General features: G+C 33.3%; 1 protein-coding gene across 12 annotated transcripts in view; it reads right to left on the bottom strand.

Annotated features, from left to right (window-relative positions):
- The window catches only part of Sltm (SAFB like transcription modulator), a 44,656-nt gene that overhangs the window by 10,204 nt on the left and 8,506 nt on the right, over window positions 1-25,946 (bottom strand). For 3 of the 12 annotated variants that reach the window (XM_078049539.1, XM_078049549.1, XM_005316623.4), the window contains 12 exons: window positions 22,377-22,441; window positions 19,557-19,754; window positions 18,624-18,671; window positions 10,792-10,819; window positions 9,002-9,470; window positions 8,337-8,386; window positions 6,269-6,387; window positions 4,178-4,327; window positions 3,520-3,623; window positions 2,766-2,932; window positions 2,214-2,299; window positions 1,864-2,027 (listed from right to left, as the gene is read on the bottom strand). In XM_078049539.1, the coding sequence (XP_077905665.1) occupies window positions 1,864-2,027; window positions 2,214-2,299; window positions 2,766-2,932; window positions 3,520-3,623; window positions 4,178-4,327; window positions 6,269-6,387; window positions 8,337-8,386; window positions 9,002-9,470; window positions 10,792-10,819; window positions 18,624-18,671; window positions 19,557-19,754; window positions 22,377-22,441 (1,648 nt within the window). The remainder of the gene's footprint in view (window positions 1-1,863; window positions 2,028-2,213; window positions 2,300-2,765; window positions 2,933-3,519; window positions 3,624-4,177; window positions 4,328-6,268; window positions 6,388-8,336; window positions 8,387-9,001; window positions 9,471-10,791; window positions 10,820-18,623; window positions 18,672-19,556; window positions 19,755-22,376; window positions 22,442-25,946) is intronic. The other 9 variants (XM_078049541.1, XM_078049540.1, XM_078049543.1 and 6 more) reach the window with 9 other exon arrangements.

Here is a 25,946-nt window from a genome sequence, read left to right as displayed (position 1 = left end):
GTCCCTCATCATGTCTTCCTCTAGCAACCTAGTGGTTCTCTCATTGAGTCAATGTTACTCCCATGGAAGCTGAAGGGGCACTTTAAATGACCATGGGGCTGTTCCTAGAATTCAGTAGTTGGGAACCAAGAACTCTAAAAACCTTATGATGCATGAATTGTCAAGAGTAATCCTACACAACAAAAACCATCCAACATGCCTTTCAAATGCTACAGTGGATATTCATGTCATTTATAAATCAAAAGCCTTAAAATAACATCTGAGTCTAGAACCTAACTTCATTTTAATAAATGCTAGTCTTGTTTACTTACTTTTACATATTAATATGTAAGTATTAGTTTTACATATTAAATTTTTTCAGTAATGAAACTCCATGTAAACAGAGGGAATATAATGCTTTTTTTGAGAACTTCACCAAGAGTTGTTCACCATTTCAGAAATCACATTATAATGTAAACACCACTCTTGGTATTTGACTCACCAATCAGTCTGTATTTGCAGTTTTCACATTCACAGTGAGTCGAAATAAGGTACAAACACCTGACTACTCCTTTAAGTCTTCTAAGGAGTCATGCCTAAACATTCATATCTGGAATATATATTTTATTATAAATTATTTATTTCTCATTTAGAGTTAAATCATTATGTTGATTCTCTGGAAATTATTTGTATAGGTGGATATGTTATGCATCAATGTCATTTCAGGCAAGTAAGAAGGGCATCTGAAATAGTTTTTTATTTAAAAAGGAGCATTTCGGCTAGGTGTACCGGTGCAGGCCTTTAGTCTTAGCAACTTGGGAGGCTGACAAAAAGGATCCCTTGAGCTGGAATTCAAGGCCAGCCTGGGAAACAGTGAGTCTCTATCTCAAAAATAAATAAAAAAGGGGTATTGGTCTAACAGGTTTGAGAATCCCTGTCCTACCAACTCCTCACTCCTTCTCTCCTCAAAACCTGTTAATTAAACAAACAGGAAGCTAAGCACATTGTGACTTCATCTAAAAAGGAAAAAAGGTTTTAGTGAAGCTGTATGGTAATGACTGTATTACTTAAGTTGCTAAAAGTATCTCTTGCAAATAAGTAGATGAAATCCTATAATTGACCTCTGGATAAAGATAGTTTAGCATTTGGAAAAATATATTAAAAAACACATTCACAAGAATATTTCAAATGCCATCCAAAAATTGGTAGAGGAAGGTAAACTGGAACTCATGATTATCTGTTGAGGTATCACCACTAGAAACAGAAACAAAATTTTTTGTTTTCAGTCTGATTTAAAAAAAAAATGCCTATGTAGGGATGGAATTTGAATACAGTAACATTTATTGGTTGAACAAGTCTTCCCTCACTTGGGCAATAACAAACTAAAAAGAACAATATATTTTTATTGATGAGTTTTGTGTTAAAATTTAAGCACAGCATTTGAATACTGTAACTTACTTTGAAACTATCTCAAAAATTTTTTCCTTTAAAGTCTTTTTTTTTTTTTTTAAAATGGCAGCAGCTTTGGAGTACAGGAAAGAGCATTGGACTTGGAGTCAGAAGACTTGGATCTGAGTCCCGACTCTGCCACTCAGTAGCCATGTGGTTTTAGAAGAGTCATTTAGCCTCTCTGGGCCTCCACGTTTTTGTATGAAATACTGCACATAACTAACCTTAATAAATTGTGATTGGAGATAACAGATGGGAAAATGCTTTCTAAAATTTTGTAAAGTGCTATGAAAATTTAAGAAATCATAAATAGTACTACATTTCTTTAAAGTGGCAAATAGTCTTCTGCAGGACTATAGTTTCCAGAAATCTGGCTGGTAACTAGAATTAAAGATATACTAATATAAAACAAGTATAAAATGGACTCTTTCCTACCTTCGAAGGGAAATTGCTCGTCGCAGTCTTTCAAACCGAACTAAATGTTCTCTCAATCTTTGTTCCTTCATCTTTTCAAAAGGCAAAATCTCTTTCCTTCTGTAGTCTTTGTCCCTTTTTTTATCTAGGCTGGCTCTCTCCTTTTCTTTGCTTCTTCCATGAATCTATCAGGGGGGGAAAAAAAGAGGATTAAAAGTTAAAATTATATTGGGTTTTATTTTTCAAGTTTAACAGATCAATTAAAATGCTTGAGTAGCATTTTTTCTTAGGTTTTCCAGCATGAACATATACAAAAATGGTTACACAATTATCTTCTTTGGTAAACAACTGAAAGAGTCTCAAAGACTTACTTTTTCATATCTTCCTCTTCTTGATGGCCTACAATGATCTCCCTTAGTTTTGTCTAATATTACCATGTGTCCTGGACTCTTTGAACCTAAAAAGAGAAAAAAATATACAGGTAAACAAACATCTAAAAAATATTTTGTTGAAAAGAACATATACACGTAAAAAATGCTGAATTCTTATACAGATATTCATAAGCCAATACATGAAATAAAAAAGTTTCTTATTCTGAGAAATTAAATGGGAGATTTTTAAATAGTTCAACCTGCTAACATAAATAATTTCAATGAAACTAAAAGATTCTAACTCAATATTATAAATCAATGATCATTTTAAGACAGCTTAGATTTTTTTTTGCTACATTCCTAGCCCAAATCAGCTCAAATAGTTAAAGAGAAGACAGTTAGTCCTACTAAAACTTCTTCTCTACCACAGACACCTAACAACAAAGCTTAAATATTCACCTGGATTTGTAATCTCAGGTTTTCCCTTCCACTGTAAAAAGTAAGTAGTAGATTGCATTAGAAAGGGATTGAGAAGAAATATACATAGCATACTTATTCGCTTCTTTTCTTCACTTTTTTTAATCGATTCTGAAGTTTGGCCACTTCCTCCATTATCATTCTTCTCATCTTTACCTTCTATTTTCTTAGCATCCTTGCTTTCTTTTTTTTCAAATTTTTCAGATGACCTTTTCTCTTCTTTTTTGACAGAGGCTTGTATCCTGACCATATCACCCCAGACAAGAAAACAGAATGAGGACTACTTCATTAATGTACCAAAAAGTCTATATGTATATTAAAAACAAAACAAAACAAAACGTAACCTAGCACTAAATAAAACTATTATGGTTTGGATATGAGGTGTCCCCCAAAATCTCCTGTGCTAGTGCAGGAATTCATAGATGAAATGATTGGATTGTGAGAGGTATAATCTAATCACTCCATTCTTGTTTGAATGAAATGATTGGATGTTAACTGTAGGCAGACAGGACATAGTTGGAGGTGGCAGGTCATTGGGTTGTATCCTGGATAAGTGTATTTTCCCTGTTATCCCTTCCCTCTCTCTATTTCCTGACCCCTCCATTTGCTGAGCAGCTTTCCTCAGCTGATGTGCTGTCTTGCCTTAGGCACAGAGTAACGGAGTCAGGCACCTCCAAAATGAGACCTCTGAAACCGTAAGCCCCAAATAAACATTCTTCTCAGGTATTTGGTCATAGTGAGAACCACTTCACTAATGTACCAAAAAAGTCTGCTTAACAAAACAAAATAAATCTGAACCCAGCACCAAATAAAATAAATAAATCCTTACTTGCTACTTCTATCACTCATATTTTTTTTATCTCCAGAACTTCTTGAACTACTCTTTTCATCATTTTCTTTCTTCATTTCTTTCTTAGAAGGATCACCTTTTACCTGAAAGGTTTAAACCAGAAAAAAAAATAAATCCTTAAATTTTAAAGTTACATTACGATTATAAAAAGTGTGTTGATAGCAGAAAACTTAAATTAAAAAGTGAATGCAGGGTCTGGGGTTGTGGCTCAGTGGTAGAGTGCTCGCTTAGCATGTGTGAGGCACTGGGTTCGATTCTCAACACCGAATATAAATAAATGAATAAAATAAAGGTTCATCAACATCTAAAAAATATAACTTTTTAAAAAAGTGAATGCATAAAAATAAAACTCATACTGATATTACTTCCTGCCTGTATCATCCTTAAATTGAAAATTACAGATTGATTATCTCTTCTGAAATGCTCAGGACCAAAAAGTTCCATGTCTGAATTTTGGAATATGTACACAGGCTTTACAATTTGAGCATACTAATTCTGAAACTCTAAAAAATAAACAATGCTCTGAAGTTTGAAGCAGTTTAAAGAGTTTCAGATTTTGGATTTCCAGATTTGTGATTTTCAACCAGCCTTTGTCATCGAATTAATATCCTTCTTATGAACAATTAGGTAAACTTACTTTCTCAACAGAAATCAGCTGACCATGCAGCTCAGTGCGATGAAGATGTGCAATACATCTGGCCACCTCTGTGCTTGATGACATAGTTACAATGCCATAGCATTTTGCCCCAGGACTTCGAGCATTTGTAACTACCTTTGCACTAAGAACCTATAAAATGAGATTATACTTTAGTAAGTTTTATAATTTAACAACTAATTACACATTTCAAAATAGATAAAACTTCAGAACTGAGACTATTCAAATTAAAGGTTATAGTGAAGACATTAATTCAAGACAAATTCTGTATATGTGCCATTCTGTTTCAAGCCCTTATGATCAATATCTGCCTTATCAATATGAACTTAGTGCTCACGGGAAGGTAAGTATTAAAAAGCAATTTAAACTACTTTTTAAATTTATTTATTTACCTATTCTCCCACCCTAAAATGTACCTCCAAACAACTAGTCATATCAACAAAGTAATGATATGATTCACAAAAGCAAAGTGACTAGATACGTTTCTAGATTATAGACAAATGTTAACACTTTCCTATGAGTCACTTTGTATTTCAAAAATGAATAAAGAACCAGTCACTTGTTTAAAAAAAAAAAAAAAAAGCAAGACTTAAAAATACATCCTTGGGCTGGGGTTGTGGCTAAGTAATAGAGCGCTTGCCTAGCATGTATGAGGCACTGGGTTCAATTCTCAGCACCACATATAAACAAATAAAGCAAAGGTTCATTGACTACTAAATTTTTTTTAAAAAAATCCTAAAAATATATATCGCCAAATTTAAAAAACAACACCTATATAATTTCAAAATATTAATACAAAAATGACAAATACTTTCAATTCTATAGAATGGATAGTTAAAAGAGACAAAGCAGGTATGGATGAGTGAGAAGAAAAGTGAAAACAATAATTCAGTGCTGAGCAAGGAGGAACAAAGACACAATGCCAGGAAGAGGTAAACAGTTAATTTAAGAGGTTTTACAGTATGGGTGGCAAGAAACTATCAGGTTTTATTGTCCCACAACAATTTAAATATTAAGTCCAAGGTCCTATTATATCAAATAGATATATCCTTATATAGGTTTAGTCCTAACAAATACCAACATTCAAATATTGCTTTTGCCTAACAATACATTACTGAAAATAGAAATATATACCACAGTTGATGAAGGTACTACAATCCTCAGTGTCCTAAATCTGATACCTCAAGAACCTCATTTGCTCAAGAAAAAAGCCCTCCTAAAGTCAACAAGACAGGTTTTTGCAATATTCATTAATGGCTATATACCAATACTGGCTATTCATTTAATAAATATTCAAACCCTGTCATATACAAAGTACAGTAGATAAGGCTCCTGCCCTCAAAGAAACACTGATGTAAGTGAAAAACTTAATGTAAGGAAAAAAGTACTTTGTGCCTTAAGAGATAACACACTGCAGTCCAATGCCACAGGAATACATTGACTCTTCTTTAACCACTACTTCTTTTTAGTTTTCCCCTTAAATGCCAGAGAAACATTTCCTAACGAATGAGACACCCTCCCCCACTCTGAACACGCCACAGTCTTCCTTCCTCGCACTCAGAACAACTTCTGATTATTTAAACACACACACACACACACACACACACACACACACACACACACACGGAAATCCCTAGAAATATATATCCAGTTTTACATTTTTCCGTATCACTGGAATGGAATCTCTGTAACAAATCATATTTGGGGTTTTCCTCCTCAAAATACATAACTCCTATTACCTAATACCAGCCTGGTTACATTTGCAAGATGACCAAATTAACCTCAGCAACGTGCTAGATCCCATGCTAAATAAAGTACTAGAAAAAAATCATGATGAATAAAACTCAGTCCTTTTAAGCTTTGGAAAATAAAGATCATCAGGGGTCAAAGTGAGATAAAACACCATTCAACCCTTTACCCCAATCTATCATTACCCTCAGTATTCAATAATTATACTTGTAATCATCCAAAGAGATACAAAAATGACAACATATTTATATAATATTGTTTTGAATATGATCTGTTTCAACTGCAGATACTAGAAAGATGGATAAGAAGGTAAAAAGAATGTACCTTTCCATATTTGCCAAAGAGGTTCTTCAAATCAGCAGCTTTGGTATTAGAAGAAAGTCCACTAACCCAGATATTTTTAGTTGAGCTTCCACTGCTACCACTAGTACTACTTGTACTTCCTAGAATAGATTTAATATCAGATGTTTAAGTATCTTACTCAGAATTTTTTTTTTCAAAAATTAAAAGGGCCATGTTCTTTCAAAGTATCAAATCCTTTTATTTCAATTGATAATATGATCATACTATATGCAAAATCCTATGAATCTGCTAGTATTACAATCAACCAGAATAACTTACAACATAATTAGTAAGCAAAGAAATATTATTTGTACACTTCTTATAACATGAATGTTAAGTCAAAGTGGGTGAAAATCGAAAGTGTGTCTTGGACCTTTTCTGTTCAGTTTTAATAATTTAAACACTATTACTGCACTGAACAAGACAAACAATAAACAGTCATCTGGAATGAACAGACTGCTTAATTCCTTATCTGTTGGGGGCTTTAGATTTTGAGAAATTGTAGTGGAAGAGGGATAAGTCAGAGCAAAGGATAAAGTGTTTTCAAGTATCTAAATGGTTAATAACAAAGCCTAAGACTAACTAACCGATTCATCACCTTCATAGTCTTTTAGAAAAAGGATAAGAGAAAATGGGAATTATATACAGTTAGATAATACTGGATCCATGATTCATACATAACATTATATATGAGAATACAAGCCCAGTCAATCACCCTTTAATGCTTTTCTTCAAACATGCCACAATAGAACAATTTTTATAATTCCATGCTACTATATGTAGAAAGAGTAAATTTTTCAATACTTTAAAGAGTTGCATGACACAGGCAGTTGAAAAACTACTCAGTGTCCATTTATAGGAGAGAGACAATGTATTGATTCAAATATTTTAAATATTAATGGATTATGATTTTCTAATTTTAAGAATAACATTCATCAAAGAATCTATTTTATCTTATGAAAGGTTAGAAGTTTGTGTATCTTTTTTGTTACTAGTAACATTTTGGGTCACATATCTTATTACAAAAAAAGAAAAGAAAAAGAAAATAACAGGAAAAATAAAAAGCACTACTTAACCAAGAATCAAGCTTCCACATTTAAAGGATAATTTTATGAACTTTTTGTATCTTATTCATTAACCTAAACTATAAGAAATGTGAGTATTCCAACTGTCAATTAGTGAATCAAATCACTATAATTTCTAACTATTAAAATATACTAACAAAATGCACTAAATAAACCATAAAGGAGGCATATGATCCTCCTTTAGACACTAAAGAGGTATTTTAGGACTTTGTATTATCTAAATGGTAGATTTACTCTAAAATGCTTTTTATTAGAAAACAAACATTTTTCAAGTAGACACAGCGTTATGTACAAGATGATTTTTGTATGTATTATTTACAAATAATATGTATTATTTGTAGCTTGTGACCATGAGATAACCAGTGATCTTCCAAAACAAAAAGCAATCAAATATTACATCTTGAAACTTAAAAGACTTTTTAAAAAAATTATTTTTCCACAAAGTAAGCCAAGTTAGGAAGTAAATTCTAAAGCATTAAAATCATGTAAGCAGGTTATATTCATAGACATATGCTCTGATTTAAAGAATGAAGAAAGTAAAACCAAAGTGTAGAGACTAATTATCTTTCAAAAACTTGACTCCATGAATTCACACAAATAATATTTATTATTTACATTTCCTCCTCAAGAGAATGGGAAAATGAATGTGGTCCATGTACAGTGGTTACAAATAACTGCAACTAAAGATAAAATACTTCTGAAATTATAAGCATGAAATATCTATTAATGTTCAATACAATTGCTTAGAATACAATCGATAAATTTCCCTAGCAAATGGTTTTTTAACATACTCATACCAATTTACAAAGTAATTAAATAATAATACTTTATTCATAGTTACACAAAGGCAAAATTTTTAGTTAATAAAAATTATAAGAACTGAATGTCAAAGAAAATAACAGACAACTATTACTTTTTAGTGAAATTATGCAATGCTATCACTGAAGTAGGAAAAAATCCATTACCTTTGTCATCTTTAGATGATGTCTTGCTGTCTTTAGATTCCTTTGAAGAGCTAAAGAGGCAAATCATCAGAAGAAAATTGAAAACAAAAAACAAAAACAAAACAAAAACCGAGCAGTTTGATATTGACTATATTGCAAACTAGTGCTATTCATACAAATTAACAATTCCAAAAGCCTAGAATAGGTTATTTGAACAAATGACTCCCTTAGGATTCTTGCACTGATTTTCCCCAAGATGCCTGAAGATCTAGATTTTCTGATAATTCTATTCAGTGGATATATGGCCATCTTCTCCAGATTTCAGGATTGGGACTTGACTTCATTTTGTGTTCTTAGAACTGATAGTTGTTCATTAACCATCATCACAAGGATTTTTAAAAATAAAACACAAAAAAATTGTCAATTTGAAAAACAAAAACAAAAACAAAAACAACCAAAAAACCAAATATATGCTGACAATTCGACAATGCAATCAGTAGGACACACTGCATATTATGAAGGTCTTGAATTTTTTTAAAAGTAACTTATGACGGTCAAAAATATTATAGGCAGGATCATAAGATACTAATTACTGTACATGGTCTTGAAGCCACCCCCTTAATGTAGAGTGATCTTATTGAATGCTGGAATTCAGTATCGTAAAGAACTGACATAGAAAAACAAACCTCTTTGCTTGACCAGAGGCCCCAGTAGACGAGGGCCCTTTCTTCAAAGTATCCTTTTCTTTTTCTCCAGATTCTGCTTTCTTAGAACTTTCTCTGGCTTCCTTCTCGACAGGATCACCCTTCACGCAGTCTTCCTTCTTACCATCTTTATGGTTCGCATTCATCTCATAATCCTTGGTTTCCTTCTCCGGGCTCTGTGCAATGGCGTCCTGCCCATCTTTTGGCTTACTTGCTTCAGAATCTGTAATTTTCACATTTTTACCTGTTTCTAGGAGGTCATCACCATCAAAATCCAGAGTGATGGCATCTTCAGCCTGGATTGTGACCGAGATGTTGTCATCCTCAGCTTCTTTCACAGTCGCATTAGCTTCCATCTCTTCATGAGCTGTGTGATCAGCCTCAGCTAGGTTCCCTTCTGAAGGAAGAGGTTTAGATACTTCTTGTGTACCATCACCAGAACCTGCTATATCTAAGAGGATTTAACAGGAATAAATATGGCAAAACAAGAAGTTTAAACAATTTCATATTCATAAGCTAGAATAGGACCTAGAAAATATAAAGCCAGTTATTAGCACTGATGGAAGGTTAGGGAGAAAAAAAAAACACAAGGGTATTAACTAACATAAACAATCCTTTACCCAGGATCACTTATTCTTCACGGAAAAAATGATCTCTACATACAAACATCAAACAACAATAGTGAGAAAATGTTCCATTCTGAAGATACCAGTTCTTCATTTCTGGTTAGAAGTTAATGACATGTGGAAGATTTTTTTTTTTTTTCCCCTCCATGGGATAGTGACAAATGTGTAGATTTGTTTTTTAGTGTTCAAATCATCTTGGGATTTAACCCTCTGACCTTCAGAATTCCCACAGTGACTTCTTGGAAGGTCACAGTCTGAGGATATCAGTCTTCAAAGTGTTTCAGGGCCCCATCTTTTTCATTCTTCAATTCCTGGTAGTCCAGAATCGAATGGAAAACTGCTACGGAGGGCTCCGATGATGCTCCTGCTTCATAACGTCCAGGAAATTGGTTATTTCCAGTCTTCATCCTGTCCAGCCAGTCCGCAATTACCATTTTTCAAAGATGTCTTGCATTCCCGAAAAATAGAAAGGCCTCAGGCATGTGTGATTTTCAGTCAGTAGCTTGATTTATTCATCATTACTTCTAGGCTGTTTATTCTGCTTTCCTTAGAAGCCTGCTCCATGTCCTTTCTAGTCCAAAGTAGGATCCTTTGTGACTTCTGTCCAAGAATTCAACCTCATATTGATCACAAGAATTGCTACTGATGTCCCTGTAATTGTATTGGATGATATAGCTCTCCTAAACTTCTAAAACTATTGAAATACTATATGAAAATTTCTTTAAAAAACAAACACAAAGTCAGTTTCCTGGTCACTCACCATTTTTAGAACTAGTTGCAAAATTCATTATGAGTTATATACCAGGACTCCAATAAGCACATATGAGTTACTGCAGTGTTGGTCTTAAGGACACAATCAACTTACCGTATGGTATGGTAGAAGTTATCTTTAAAATAAAGTACAAAATGGCATAGTTCACTTACAGTAACTGATATGTACTAATAAGATAGAACATATCTTAAGTGGTCAAAAGAAAATTAAAATCAATTGAAAACTTAAATCAAGACGCTAACTTAATTCACTAAATTGGTAAATTTAAAAATAAACTCATTTTAAAACTAAGATTTCATATAATAATACTGTTTTATGTAATTTACTTTTCTAAATGTTAGCAATTTTTACACTCTACTTAGCATCAAACATACCTTTCTCATTTTCTTCTTCCTCACCATCCTGAAATTTAAAGAATAATCGAATGTAAAATGAATTTATATAAAACTAGATTTTAATAAGAACACAAAAATCAGTTAAGTTAAACTGGTGGATAATTTAAGAACATTAATGAGGGATAGCTATCACTAACAAATAAATATAATATTCCAGTCAGAACCAGGGCCCATTTAGAGCGATGTAGCACAAGCTTGGTATATGCAATTTTAGAAAAGAAAAGGGAAATCTGTCAAAAATTACATCAACAAACTGGGAATATTTAGTTTCATTTTTCAAAGTAAGTTCATGTAACCTAAATCTTACTCATATCAAAGAACTGCCAATAAAAAGACTGACCTGATTATTTTATGTCACTCAGTTCACAGGTACTCAGTGCGTATTATTCAAAACAGTAATTGAAAGCATAACCTGTAGATATATACTTTCAAGAGCTTGAATACACATTAATATATCAAAACAAATAAAAATACTCCCTCATTAAGCATTTCAGACATAAGAAGGATGACTGAGTAGTAGTCAGTTTCATACTACTCATTTTATTATTTAAAAATAAATTCATAACTGTCACATATACTGGTGGCTGACCAATTTAAAATTAAGAATATACTATCTTGAAAATAAGAATGAATGTTGGAAAGGGAAAAGTTTTTTTATTCTATTAAGAAAATATTGCAAAAATCACTGAAGTCATCCACAGAGATACAACCAACATTTCCCAAAAAATAAGACCATAAAGAAAAGTTAAAGTAATATGTATTACAATCTCAAATGAAAAGAATTTTAAGGAATTTTTTTTTGAGGGAGTACTGGGTATTTTTTATTTTGAGACAGGGTCTCATTAAGTTGCTTAAGGCCTTGATAAGTTGCTTAGGCTGCCTTGAACTTGCAATCCTCCTGTCTCAGCCTCCTGAGCTGCTGGGATTATAGGCATGTGTCACCAGCATCCACCATCAGGAATATCTTGATTTTTATTTATAACTCTTAAAATTAAGCTGAGTAGAAAGAAGTAGATTGTTATAGACCAGGTAATATGCTACCATGTTCAAAGCCTTAAAGCAGTGGTTCTCAAATTTCAGCACATATTGGAACCCTATAAGGCTAATTAAAACAGACTCTGGGCACCTACCCCAGTATTTCTGTTTCAAAAAGTAAAAGCAGGGTTTGAGAATGTGCATTTCTAACAAGCTCCCAAGCGATGTTAATGCTGCTGGTCCAGAAAGAACACTCTGAGACGAATACTGTCTTAAAATGACAGCTTCTTGGAGAAAAACTTGAACCAAAAACTAAATTACCATATAAATGTCCAGAACAAGGAATGAGTCATTATCTTATATATTCAAGAAACATGAAGAAAACTAAAAATACTTCAATCCCACACCGCAAGTGTAGGAAGTAAAAATAGGCCACAACAAAGAAATCATTAATTGTTAGAAAAGTAAATCCCATTATTACATAATTATACTATATTTCATTATAAGAATTTCCTTTCTTTCTTTTTATTGGTACCAGAGATTAAACCCAGGGCATTTAACCATTAAGACACATCCCCAGCAATTTTTCTTTTGGGTGCAGAGCACCAGAGATTGAACTCAGAGGAATCTGACCACTAAGCGACATCTCCAGCCCCATTTTGTAATTTATATAGGGCCTCACTTTTTCTGAGGCTGGCTTTGAATTCATGATTCCCTTGCCTCAGCCTCTTGAGCCATTGGGATTATAAGCATTTACTACCACGCCCAGCCTTCCCTAGCTCTTTTTATTTTTATTTTCTGATAGGTTCTTGCTAAATTGCTGACATTGGCATTGAATTTGCCATCCTCCTGCCTCAACCTCTCAAGTTGCTGGGATTACAGGCGTACATGAAGACGTCCAGCAGAATTTCTTAATAAAAATCTATATGAATTTACTTTCACTTATATCTCTAATCTGCAACATTTTAAATGTATTTTTTAGTTGTTGAAGGACCTTTATTTTATTCATTTATTTATATGTGGTGCCTAGAACTGAACCCAGTGCCTCACCCATGCCAGGTAAGTACTCTACCACTGAGCCACAACCCCAGACTCTCTAATCTGCAAGATTGGAAAGGAAAAGAAAACACTTTTATTTGGGTGAAGTGATAGGCAGTGGCAGCAAGAAAAAGATGAATTGGACAAATATTTTCTTTCAAACTCTTTTTTAACACAGTAATGGGGACTGGATCCTGGGCCTCTCACATGCTAGGCAAGTATTCTACCACTGAGTTACATACTCAACCCCTTTTATTTTGAGACAAAGTCTTGCTAAATTGCCAAGACTGGCTTCATCCTTAGCCTCCCTAGTAGCTGGAATTACAGACTTGAGTCACAGCACCCAGCTCAAACTCTTTTAGTAATCTCATTTTTTTTTTTTTTCAGGGAGTGGGAGTGGGGGGTGAGGGGTGTTACTGGGGAGTAAACTCAAAGGCACCGACCACTGAACCACATCCGTGGTCCTATTTTGTATTTTATTTAGAGCAGGATCTCACTGAGTTACTTAGTGCCTTGCTTTTGCTGAGGCTGGTTTTGAACTCACAATCCTCCTGCCTCAGTCTCCTGAGCCGCTGAACCCAGCCTCTAATTTATCTTGAAAGAGGGCAAATAAACTGAGACACCTTAATGTTTACTTGAAAGTAGAACAAATGAACTTAAAGAATGCAACTTGACTCTCCTTTATTTATCTGTAATGTCAATAGCACACCTCTTCTGCATTATTAATTAATTAATTAATTAGTGGTACTGGGGACTGAACCATGCATATTAGGCAAGCACTCTACTACTGAAAAACATCCCCAGCCCTGCATTATTATTTTAGAGCTATATCATTGATTAGGTTCAACAAAAGGATGACCAAATTATTTGCTAATATTTGAAAGAATAAAAACTTAAAATACTATGATATAAAAATCAAAATTCTTCCTGTAGTTCCTGCCAATTAAAAAATGTTATTTCTAGTTGCTAAAGTAACTGGTAAAGTCTGGCTTACTTTGCTGAAGAATTTTTAGATATTTATCTTAATAATTCAACATATCTTCTGTAGGATCTTATAACTTCAGTTTCTCTATACAATGGTTATATTAGCCTTATTACAAATTCTTAATGTCTGTAAGAAAAGGGCCTAAGGGAGCCGTCAGGAAACAAAACTAACTACAATGGAGATGAGGCACAAAAACAACTGATGTTAGTACAAAAGATGAACCACAGATGTTAAGTACATATTCATTTTATTGTGTAGTACAGTAAGCACAGCACTACTCAGGTTAAGCAGAAATTCTAAATAAGCTCCAAATTCCTTGTAATAAGGAAACAAACCAAGAAATAACATGGGAAATTTTTCCTCTTTAAATGATATAATATGCTATGCTGAAAGATTTAATGCAAAGCTCTTCTAACTTTTATTTCATCCTAGCAGCAGCAATGACTACTAAGAGACAAAAGGCAATACTAAAACTTATTTTTCAGTTATCAAGTATTTACTGTGTTCCCATTATACTACCTCCTCCTAGATACAAGGTGATATAGGTACATATATGTGCTATATATGTGATATAAGTCCAGGTACATATATTTGCTATAAGTACTTATGTATTTATGTGCTAAGATGATTCCCCTTCTTCTGACCTGTATTCAAGTTGACTGAATAAACCTTTAAAATAATCTTAAATCAGTAACTGCCTGCCATGTATTTAGCTATATGCTAAACATTATAAGAAATACAAAATGCTTGGAATATCATATGCAATAAATATTTGTTGATATGGATTACTGACTACATGTAGTACAAGATACTGATGTTTTTAAAGGGTTTAACTTTAACATTAAGTACATACAATAGAACATTGACTAGTGAGGGGTTTATTTAGTGACAAGAATACCCAAAGACTAGGCATTATGAGTCATAGTTGCTTATTCTATCACTATTTAACTTAAACAGTTTTACTTTGTGTTATATCATCCATCTAGACAAATTTAACTGTAAAATAGCAATCACGTGTGATACAAGATGTATCAAGAATTAAGATGGATGGAAAAAATTCTCTGTGTATAGTAAAGCACAACATAGACAGACATTAGAGAAAATTTTATGAAGATAGAGGACAGTCTGGCTTTGAAAGGCATATTGATGTCATTTGACCAAAAAAAAAAAAAGTCACTTCAGGTAAGTGAAACATTAGGTAGGGTCAAAGGCAAATAGGAAAAGAGATACACATATTGTGATCATTGAAGACTGAAGAAGTTTTTAAGTCAACATCAAACTTCTAAGAATTAAAGCACAAGCAAGCAAAAACATCTTAAAGAAAAATGTTCAGAAAATTCTCAAGTAATTGATATCTTCCAAACTAGTAAAACAATACTATAAATAAGTACTAATTGCGAATGCTCTATGTGCCAGGATCTAGGATTAATCCTTACACCAATCTAGCAAGGTAAAATTTACAATTTTCACTTTATAGACATAAAAATTGACTGACAGAACTGGTCCAAAGTCACAAAATTAAACTAATAGATGTAGACTCTGAACCAAAGTCTACTAAGCACTGCACCTAGAAGTTAAAGCCTAAGATTTAAGCTTCAAAGTCAAAGCCTGAGAACTAGTTATAAACAGAGATATCCCTATACAGAACCACTATTTATTTATATTTTTAAAGCAAATAATAGAAAAATAAATCATGAAGTTTTAAAAAGTTACTAATAAGGGGACAATAGGGAAGCAGACTACCCTCCCCCAAGTTTTGGGCATTGAACCAGGGGTGCTTTATCACTGAGCTATAGCCTCAGTCTTATTTATTTATTTATTTAGAGACAAAGTTGCACTAAGTTGATGAGGTTGGCCTCAAACTTATGATCCTCCTGTCTCAGCCTACAGAGTCACTGAGATAAGAGGCGTGTACTGCTGTGATCATCTAGGAGACTTTAAAAATATTGTCTCTTGATTTTGACTTTATAGCTTTTGCCTAAAACACATTAATCTGTTCATCCCTAGTGGGGTACATCATTATGACAAATATAACTTAGGAAAAAAATCCTTAAATTATGGTCAGTAATTTGGTGGTGGTTTTATCATTCTAAGACTGTTAATCCTGGGTGTAATACAAGATGCAGGAAATGATTAACTTGGAAGTACCCATATGAACTAAAAATTGATGTTATTTTAAAAGTAAACACAAATGAAAATGGACAAAACCCAACACATTCCATTGCTCTATACATTCAAAAAGCCTAGAAACAATGATCAACTCAGTAACAATGGACACCCCTAATAATGAGATTGTTGTCCTGAAATACCATTTACCGCTAAAAGGAAGAATTGGCTACCTGTAGGTCTGGAGGAGGAAATGGAACATCTTTACATAATATCAGAAAATAAGTTTCAAACTACAAAAATCAAGTTGAAAGGACTCAAGAGCCAACTTGAAGAGGCTATCACACCATTAAGATGGAACACTTTGAACATTATGAAGGATAATAATGGCAATAGACATCAACTTAGAAGGACACTAATTATACATCAATTATATTGAATCCTTGAGTTCAAAATGAAGGGGAAAAAAGAAAAATTCAAAACTCACTGGTCACTGTTGGAGATGTTAGTAACCAGATCATTATTCTGAAAATTGTTAAGTAAAAGGAAAGAATCAGACATATATCCTAGCTTTCCTTTACAAATTATACTTCTGGGCAACCAAACAGACGAGGGTTTTTCTTTCTAGAAATATTCCAGCTAATAAATAAAGAAATGATGGCATTAACACATTACCATTTTGTAATCTTTAATGGGATATGGATCAATAATGACTGATACCACCATCACAAAGATACAACCAGATATTATGTGTATCTAAAGAATATAATACTACCTATAAAATAGTTATTATTTTTTTTAACAGGAATAGACAAAATTTGATAGAAAGCCTTAGATCTTACCAATTTACAGTACAACTAAACCACACTAGATGCCTGTTTTTAGAAATATTTTTATTAAAACACAGTCAAGCCCCCTATTCACATACTGCCTATGGCTGTTTTCATGCTACAATAGCAGAGTTGAATAGTTGTGACAGAGATCATATGGTCCACAAGGCTAACATATTTACTATCTGGTCCTTAGAAAAACTGTGAACCCCTACTCTATAGGATAAACAGATAAATTTTATCAGTAAAATAGTGGAAAGAAATAAAATGGAGAGAAAAACTAAAGATTAAAATGCATAGATTTTATTTATATTTGGAAGAGGGCATGGCTGATTGAATGTTTAAATACTAACGTATATTTAATGGTCTAAATAAACATTTTTATATTAGGAATTATATAGAAAGGAAAGAGTTCTCCTTTAGAGATACATACTGAACTTTTTCAAGGGATAATATATCTGTTTCAAAATACTGCACAAGGGGGAAAGCGAATAGAGGTATACAGGAAGTAAGATTGACTATGAGTTGATAACAGCTGAAGCTGATAAATGGGTACTCTTCATGTAGCATCACTTAATGCACATATTAATATATTCAGGAAGTGTGTGTAAAAGCATTAGATCATGGTGGAATCTAGATACACTTGCATGTTTCTTGATGTTCCAGTATATATTGTTTATAACGAAGAAAAAGATTATTTTACTTGAAGAAAACTAAAAAAAGATGTAAGGTCCCTTTTTTTGGATACAATATAATGAAATCTCATCCTCTACAAAGAAATAATTACTCTTTCACTATCAGGATGGAATGGTAACAAGGCCATCTTTATCCTACAAAAATCTGTAGAAATTAGAAAATGGTACCCATTTCTTAAGATACTTTATATCCATTTGTTTAAAAAATTTATAATCAATGGTCTACTATGTAAATGGGGATCCTTAGATATGATTCTATCACACAACCTGCAACCTGTATAACTGAAGAAATGGTGCTTAAATGGGAATTGACTAGTAGTCAAAAGAATATAAAGAGCTCAATTTCCTTTTTGCAAATAAGTAATCTAGGAAGGGTTCTCCTCCCAACTTGAAAGTTAATTTTTCTCATATGTTATTATGCAGAATCGAACACATTTGTGGATAGGATGGATAACAGTCCTATTATTTCCCTCCTGAATATTCCAAACAAAGGTATTTCTTCTTCTCTACTGCAATAAATACAGCCTCTGTGTATCTGGGGCTGTGTATAAAGGCAAGAGAGCTGTATTAAAGAAGGCATGACCAGAGGCAATGAGCTAAGCAGTCTGTGAATATGAACCACTCTAAATACTGGTTACTAGTAAATACTACAGAGAAGAAATAACAGACCAGAACACTATTTTTTCTAAAGCATATAAACTTGGAAACTCTTGTTTAAATATACACAATGTATATTACATATAGCAAAACCAATTTTATCATACACTGAAGTACAACCATACACACAACCAAGTAAATGTCTAGCACAGAGAGTTTTAAAATCACTTACTTTAAGCTCATCCTAGGAATGGTAAATTAACAAAACTTCAATAAGTTTAAAAAGGATATTGATATTTTAAATAATTAGTTTTATACCAAAGTTACAGGGGTGGGGAGAAATCAAGAGGATTTCAAAAAGAACGACACTTTTAAATTCGGAAATAACAGAAACCTTGTAACTCCCAATTACACTTGTGGCAAGAGAAATTTTAGCTACCAAGAATTTGTATATGCCACATAAATAACTATTAAATTTAATGCAGTTTTTTTAATCAATTAAAGAATTATGTAGTCGAAATAATATTCTTTTTCAAAGCCCTTCCACCCACAATATCAAATTCATAGGACTAAATGTAAACTTACTTGGGCTGTTAGAAAGGTATCATCTTCACCTTCTTGAGCTTCAATTTCCTAAGTAAAAGGGTATACAATAGCTTTGCTTTACAAAACATCTGGGAAACATGAGAATTCTTTTATGTTTATACCAGATTATCATTTGCCTCATGTTATGATACTGTGGGTACTAAGTCAATGCGTAAGATTCAGACTACATTTTTTATACCAACATAAAAAATAAGTCACATTGCCACAGAATTAGAAAAATTTTGAGCCCTTATTCACTAGGTTAGGAAGAAAGGAAGTGTTTTAAGTATGAATATTAGTAGCAATGACTTCCCTAATCCATTGATTTTTCTTAAGATGTACTAATATAACTTCAAAACAGGAAAAAATGGCAATTTCAAATGAAAGATCTGAATTATCTGCTTTAAATTTCCCATCTTTGATATTAAACTAAAAAAATGCACATTAAATTAGCTTTTTTATACCTACTGAAATAGCAAAAAGTGTTGCGGGGTTGAGAAGAATCCACCACCAAATAATGTTGACAATATCAGAATGAATTGGTATACTCATTCATAGTGGCATGGGAAAAAAACTGAAAACTTAATGCCAAAATTACAGGAATAGCTATTAGACACACAGAAAGCAGTCTAATAAATTATGGTATAACACATGGATTATGAAGTCATTATGATATGTTATGTGAAAGTAGAATATAGAATAAATAGCAACTTTATGGCATGATAACTGTAAAAATTTATGTGCAATAAGCAAAAATTAAAAGATCACCTTAGGTGGTAGGATTCTGGTTAATTTGCAAGTAACTTAAAATTTCTTTCTTTCTTTCTTTCTTTTTTTTTTTTTTAATTCTGAGACTTCCAAATTGAACTAGAAAAAAATATATATTACTTAAAAATTTATTGGTGTCATATTTTAACAAAACTGGCTAAAGACCTGACTTTCGATGTCCTCTTTTTCTATATCTTCTATTGCTTCTGCCTCTATTAATTCATGAGCTCTCTTGTTTTCTTCTGCAGAAAGTAACTCCTTGGAATGCACACAGTCTTCTTCATTTTCACCAAATTCTTCAGAGTCCTTTAGTTCATCATTTCCGTCTTGTTCATGTGCCTCTTGATTCTCCAATTCACAGTCCTTTTAATGGTAAGAAAATTTGGTACAACTAGAGGCAAAGTAGTGTAGGCTATCCACCAAAAGTTTTTGGTAATTTACATCTCTAAATGTGTCAGTTTGATCATATTTTGATATTATTCCCAAAGTTAAAGCTCAGTAATTTTACCTTACATATTAACCGTATCTTTAGAAATACAGGTCTAATATCAAGATCATTAAACAATAAATCTGAGAGATCACACTGAAATGCACACTAACTGAATTGCTACTAGAGATATCTAGGTTCCAGTTATTTAATATTTACAAGCCACATTCTAGAAGCACTCCAGAGATATGGCTTCAAAGGGTTGACTTAATTTCTCCATGTGTCATAGTCTGTTTTAATGTTAAAGTCCCTGGAAGTCTTATATATTGAAACAAAGTTTATTTCTATCAATGGCTCTTCCTGAAAAATACGCCCCCCCCAAAAAAAATTATGTTTGGAAGCTCTCTGTGCAACAATTCAAATTAGGTGGGCAGGAGGGGTTAATATATACTGGAGTAGCTCTGTAAAGAAAGGTCTTTGTGCCCTTGAAGTTTATGTATTTTGGTAGAAACAAAAGTAGCCATTTGCTTACTTTCATCTTTAATTAACTGTAGAGAAAGGGTTGAAAGCAATGAATATTTCTTCCTCCTTTCCTATTCTTACAGTAACTGGTGATATGAGAAAAGGTTTCTGAGTTAAAAGGCAGAAAGGGCAGGGTAGGGGCAGGACTACTAATTACTCAAAGCTCAACTGCTGTGAGGGAACAAAAATTTCTTAGCAAGGAAGGTGTGCATGGAGGAATATGACTGTTTGGGGGTATGGATTGCTTAAGGAGCAGGGCTCTCTGATTTGACCAACCTCATCATAGAGTAGGGGAACTGGAGGTTGAAATGGTTTAGAATATGAGGGGGGAAAAAAAAATCAAGGGAATTTAACAAGGGAAGTTCAAGTATTCTGAAGTGGCAAATTTGACCAGTCTCACTTATTTACAGAACCAATATACTTCTATACTATCTATTTAGGCAGTAGGTGATGTTTATTCACCACTATTATATAAATTTCAAAATTATCAACTCTGGGACACAAGAAAATAAATTCATTTAATTTCTGTCAAATGCATCACATATATATGCTGGTTAATTTGTAACTTAAAACTGAAAAAAGTGAAACACCTCCAAAGTGAAAAAAGAAATACAAAGAAACTGAAGATATATTCAAATCAGATTTTTACAAAGCTCTTTTGCTCTTGTAGGCATATGACCACTTTCATTTAATAACACAAAGGCATCCTTTATAGCACATATAAGAGGCAGTACAATTATTCTTCCAAACAAGCTATGTCTCCTTGTAACATTTCAAATGAGTAACATTTTTATAAACTGAAGAAACTGAAACACATTTGAAAATTAAAAGTTTTTTTTTTACAAAATCACAATGTTTTTCCAGTTTAAGAATAATATTTGCTTAATCATACACTTACTAGTGAAGACAACTGAAGAAAAGAAAGAAAATTTGACCTAATGAAAGGTATACCACAAGGATAACAGAATACAGAATAGTTCTTAAGAGTTCAAACAAAAGCTGGTTATAGACATGCAATCATTAATTTAATGATCCCTGGGCAATACCTGCTTTCATGGTTAACTATTCAACCAAACACTTATTTTTTCCCATGCCTCACCCCAAGGTAAAAGGAGCAAAAGTGGGCTGTGTGGTGTGTGTGTGGAGAGGGTAAGGTAGAGAGCTATGAGGTAGGAAAGACAGGTGGGTGAATGGATATGAGTTGACTTCATGGTGGAGCACATAAACACTCAAGAGACATTATGACAATATGGACTAACTACACAAGGAAACAAAATATATGGGCATAAAAGTGTACATAATTTAAGAGAAACTATGCTCCTTAAATAATACCTGCAAATGCCACATTATTTAAGACCTAACAATGAGTAAGTAGATAATTTTTCATTAAAATGAAGACAAAATAAAAATCCCAAATACAATTTAAAATAACTTGTTTTATATCAACATTACACAGAACTGCCACAGCCCCAATTATAACTACATAAGTTTATTCTTCTGGCTGGTCAATTTTGAAGTATATTCTTTTTACACCAAAAGGACCTTGCTTGCTTATCTTTGAAGGGCAAAACTAGTTTCTTAATTTGATCTTTACCAAGTAGCAACACATCAGCAATTTCCTCCATTTTTAAGGTCTACATTGATCTAAGTCCTGTAATATTATATACAAAAGCTAAATACAATGAGCAAATAAAATATAAATCACCAATATCCTTCACAGTGGTACCCTGTTTAGGAACAAGCATACTAATTTTCCTAGAGCTGTTCCCCTGGTCCTTATTTCTCAGATTTCTATATAAAAGAAGGAATAAACTTAGTATTATTTTAGCTTTATGTGTCATCTAACTAAAGTAAGTTATTTATTATAATTCTCAAATGTAATTGACAGAAAATGAGGTTGACAATATTCCATAAGTCTCCATTTTTATTTAACCCACTTATTTCAGTGTCTATTGTTCAAGTAAAATGCATGAAATTCATCATGCAAAATACAAGGCTCAAAATAAACAACTTAACCTGAGTAATTAACACTTTACCTTGACAAAAGCATCATCTTCCACAGAAGCATCTCCACTCAACTCATCTGCTTCTTGTTTTTTACCTGTGAAAGAAGGAAAATGGGCTAACAACCAATATTTTACCACTTTAAGAGCAAAAACCATTCTAATTTTACTCTGCAATTTCACTCTCCACTCCAAAGTCAGGTAACAAAATTAATGCCAACTGTTTATAAACCATCTGGTCACAGCTGTCCCCCCTCCAAAAAATAAAAAACAACCAACCAAAACTATATACAAATCCATGTGGTCTTACTGAAATAAGCTATGACAATAATTCTACATATGAACCCAACATCTCAACTGACTTAAGAGATATGGTATATTTTCCTTTACAACACTTGAATTCTCTATCTTCATTTCTCTCAGAAATAGCAGTACCCTTCAATGGTGCTCTATCAAGTATATATAACCAAATACCTGCTAGCTAATTAAGTTCAAGACTTGTATTACCATAAATAATCTTCAACAAGGTTTCTCTAAAATAAAATTCTCCCACTTTAATCTCCACCTTTCAATCCAACTTGATTATGTATTGCTCTGTACTGTTTATAGGACATTTTGCTTCCCAACACAGAAAAGCAAGTCCTCAAATACAGTGACTGCTTTTATGCTAATTTTATGCATTTCTCCAAAAGCCTTAGTATGAATAGTGCTGGTCACTTAACATAATGACTGATTTAACTGACTCAAGAAAAGTAGAAATTATTTCAAAATAAACTGTTGATAGCTTCCAGATGGACTAGACTTTCTCTGCCCAGCCCACATCTCCAAAACTTTGCAATTTGGTTTAACTTTTAAATATGTTATCTACATTTCAAAAAGCTTTTCACAGAGTCAACGCTAAAAGTTTATTATGTCTTCAATCTAGTCCATAAAAACCTACTTAGAAATCAGCGAAATGCCAGAAATGTGGCCAAAAAGCACAGCTGCTGGAACTGTAGTATTAAAAACTTTAAAAAAATTTTTCCGTTTCTTTTGAAATATGAATGGCCATTCTTTCCTGAGACTAGCAACTAATAATAAACTTTCCCCCACTTTGCCTATAGCAGGCACTGACAGTGCTACTACCTAGTTCAGGCTTCAGTGACCCCTAGGGTAGAGAATTTAGCTGTTGGGGTAAATTTTTTTTTTTTTTAAGTTAAGGAATATCTCCCTTTCCCTTGTCTTACCCAACCTCTTTCACCTATTCCCAATTCAAAACCCTTTCCATGAATAAGTGATAAAAGGGAAACAGGTCATTGCCCTTCCAGGTATGTTAAAAACAAGATCAGGAGCAGAGATTTTTCTTTTACTTGAGTAGTACCCAACAAGTTGTGAGAATGTTTAGTGTTGTATGAACTTCCTATTTAGAATAATTTTACAATTATTGTCTTCATTCCCTGTGTCATCAAGTTTAATTTCTATGTTAGAATTTCACACAACCACCAAAAAAATCTATTATTCTGTCCAAAAGTCTAAAATTAGTCTCAAATTAGAAGTTACTACAAGGGCAACCGCTAAGAAAATCTATTCATCGTCAAGTGTGTATCAGTTGGGCTTAGTGGTACATGTGTGTAATCCCAGATACTTGGGAGGGTGAGACAGGAGGATGGAAAGTTTGATGCCAGCCACAGCAATTTGGTGTGACTCTGTCACAAAATAAAAAAATAATAAGGTCTGGAGCCATAGCTCAGTGGTAGAATACTCCTGGGCTCAGTCCCCAGTACTGCAAAACAAGGGTAAAGGGAGAAAAAAAATAAAGAAAATGTTTAGTTAATCCATTAAAGAAGAAGGAAAAAAAGTAAAGCTGTCCCTTTCCTGTGTGTGTGCGTGGAGGGGGAGGGGAATGAGTACTAGATGAGAAAGAGCTCATTATATTCTTCGTTCTCATTAGAGGAAAAAAAAATCATAATAAAAATATCTTAGATGCTATCTTTTGGGAAAAAAAACTTTTTAAGAATCTGGAAGCCAGGAACAGTGGCATATGCCTATAATTCATGAGTTCAAAGCCAATCTCAGCAATTTAACAAGGTACTAAGCAACTCAGTGAGACCTGTCTCTAAACAAAATATTAAAAAGGGCTGGGGATATGGCTCAGTGGTTAAGCATCTCAGCGATTAAGCATCTCAGCATTCAATTCCTGGTACCAGAAAAAAACCTCTGGAGCTCTTTCTTCCATAAATGTACTATCAAATAACCTATAGAACAGAGCTTTGGGGAGAACTCCTTAGATCATTCACAGATGCTAAACCTACTCCTTGCAATCAAAAACTGCTTTACAATTTGCAAAGCATTTTTTTTTTTTAAGTGCACTTCATTTTACCAAACACCCTATGGTACATGGAGCAGCTTATCACAATTTTACAAAAGTGAAAATCAGTCTCAGAGGTTAAATAGCTTGCTTCTAACTAGCAGAGGAAGATGAGGTCTCTCAATTCTAGTCCTAAATTATTTTTTACTACATCTTATGACCTGCTTAAAAGACATTATTCTAGTAAGGAGCGGGTAATAAACACAACTCATAGACATTATCTTGAAAAGGCAGCCCTCAGCATAATGACAAACTATATAGATTATGTGCACTCCATGGTGAGTCCCACTTGCTTTACTTAAGGAAAATCAAATTACACTCTAGCAACAAAAACAACAGCAGTCACTACTACAGCTTAAGCTGCATCTACAGGCCAGGCACTAAGACATATGCTTTATATATGTACATGTTTTCATAAAAGAGAATATGGAGGTTGAAAAATTAATAAAGATTACAAAGCTAGTAAATTTAAACCCAGTCTGCTTTCACTCCTGGAAGCCATTAGTGTTTTCAGGGGCTACAATGTATCAGCTGCTTAAATGTTATCTCTTTTGCTGAACATAGAGGTTCCAAAAGCCACATCTATAAAATTTAAAAACTGTGAGATTCAGAGAGATGACGCAACATGGCATATGACACACAGGTAACAAAGAGGTAGAGGAAGGGTATGCAAAAGGTCTAACTTTGCTACTCCATACTGTTTCTATAGGCCAAATAACATGAAAGCACTAGATGTTTAATGTTATCTGCTTATACACTTAAATACCATGAGCCAGGAGGACAAGATTTCCAAACGCACAGTGACAAAACTGGAGCAATAACCTGATAGGTACAGAGTGTTTTAAGAAAACTGAAATTTTACACTAGCTTCCATAATCTAACTTTGGGCTTGTTTTGTACATCACGATTGAGAAACTACATTGTAATTTCCTTCTTTTCTGACAGAAATAATATCCCTCCCCAACTAACTCACTTGTTTTTTTGTTTGATTGGTACTGAGGATTGAACCCATGGTTGCTTAGCCACTGAGCCATATCCCTAGCCCTTTTTGTTTTTTTTATTTTGAGACAGGGTCTTGCTAAGTTGCTTAGGGCCTCACTAAATTGGTGAGGCTGGTTTGAACTTGTGATCCTCCTGCCTTAGCCTCCGGAGATGCTGGGATTACAGGTGTGTTCCACTGTGCCCAGCTTATTGTTAAAATTTATGATGTGCATCATCCAGCTGAGAACCCAGTACAACACAAAAGAATGAGGAGA

Source organism: Ictidomys tridecemlineatus, chromosome 5 (assembly GCF_052094955.1).
Source record: "Ictidomys tridecemlineatus isolate mIctTri1 chromosome 5, mIctTri1.hap1, whole genome shotgun sequence".
Classification (NCBI taxonomy): domain Eukaryota; kingdom Metazoa; phylum Chordata; class Mammalia; order Rodentia; family Sciuridae; genus Ictidomys; species Ictidomys tridecemlineatus.
Note: the sequence above shows the minus strand (reverse complement) of the source record. Positions and strands in the feature narration are given on the sequence as shown.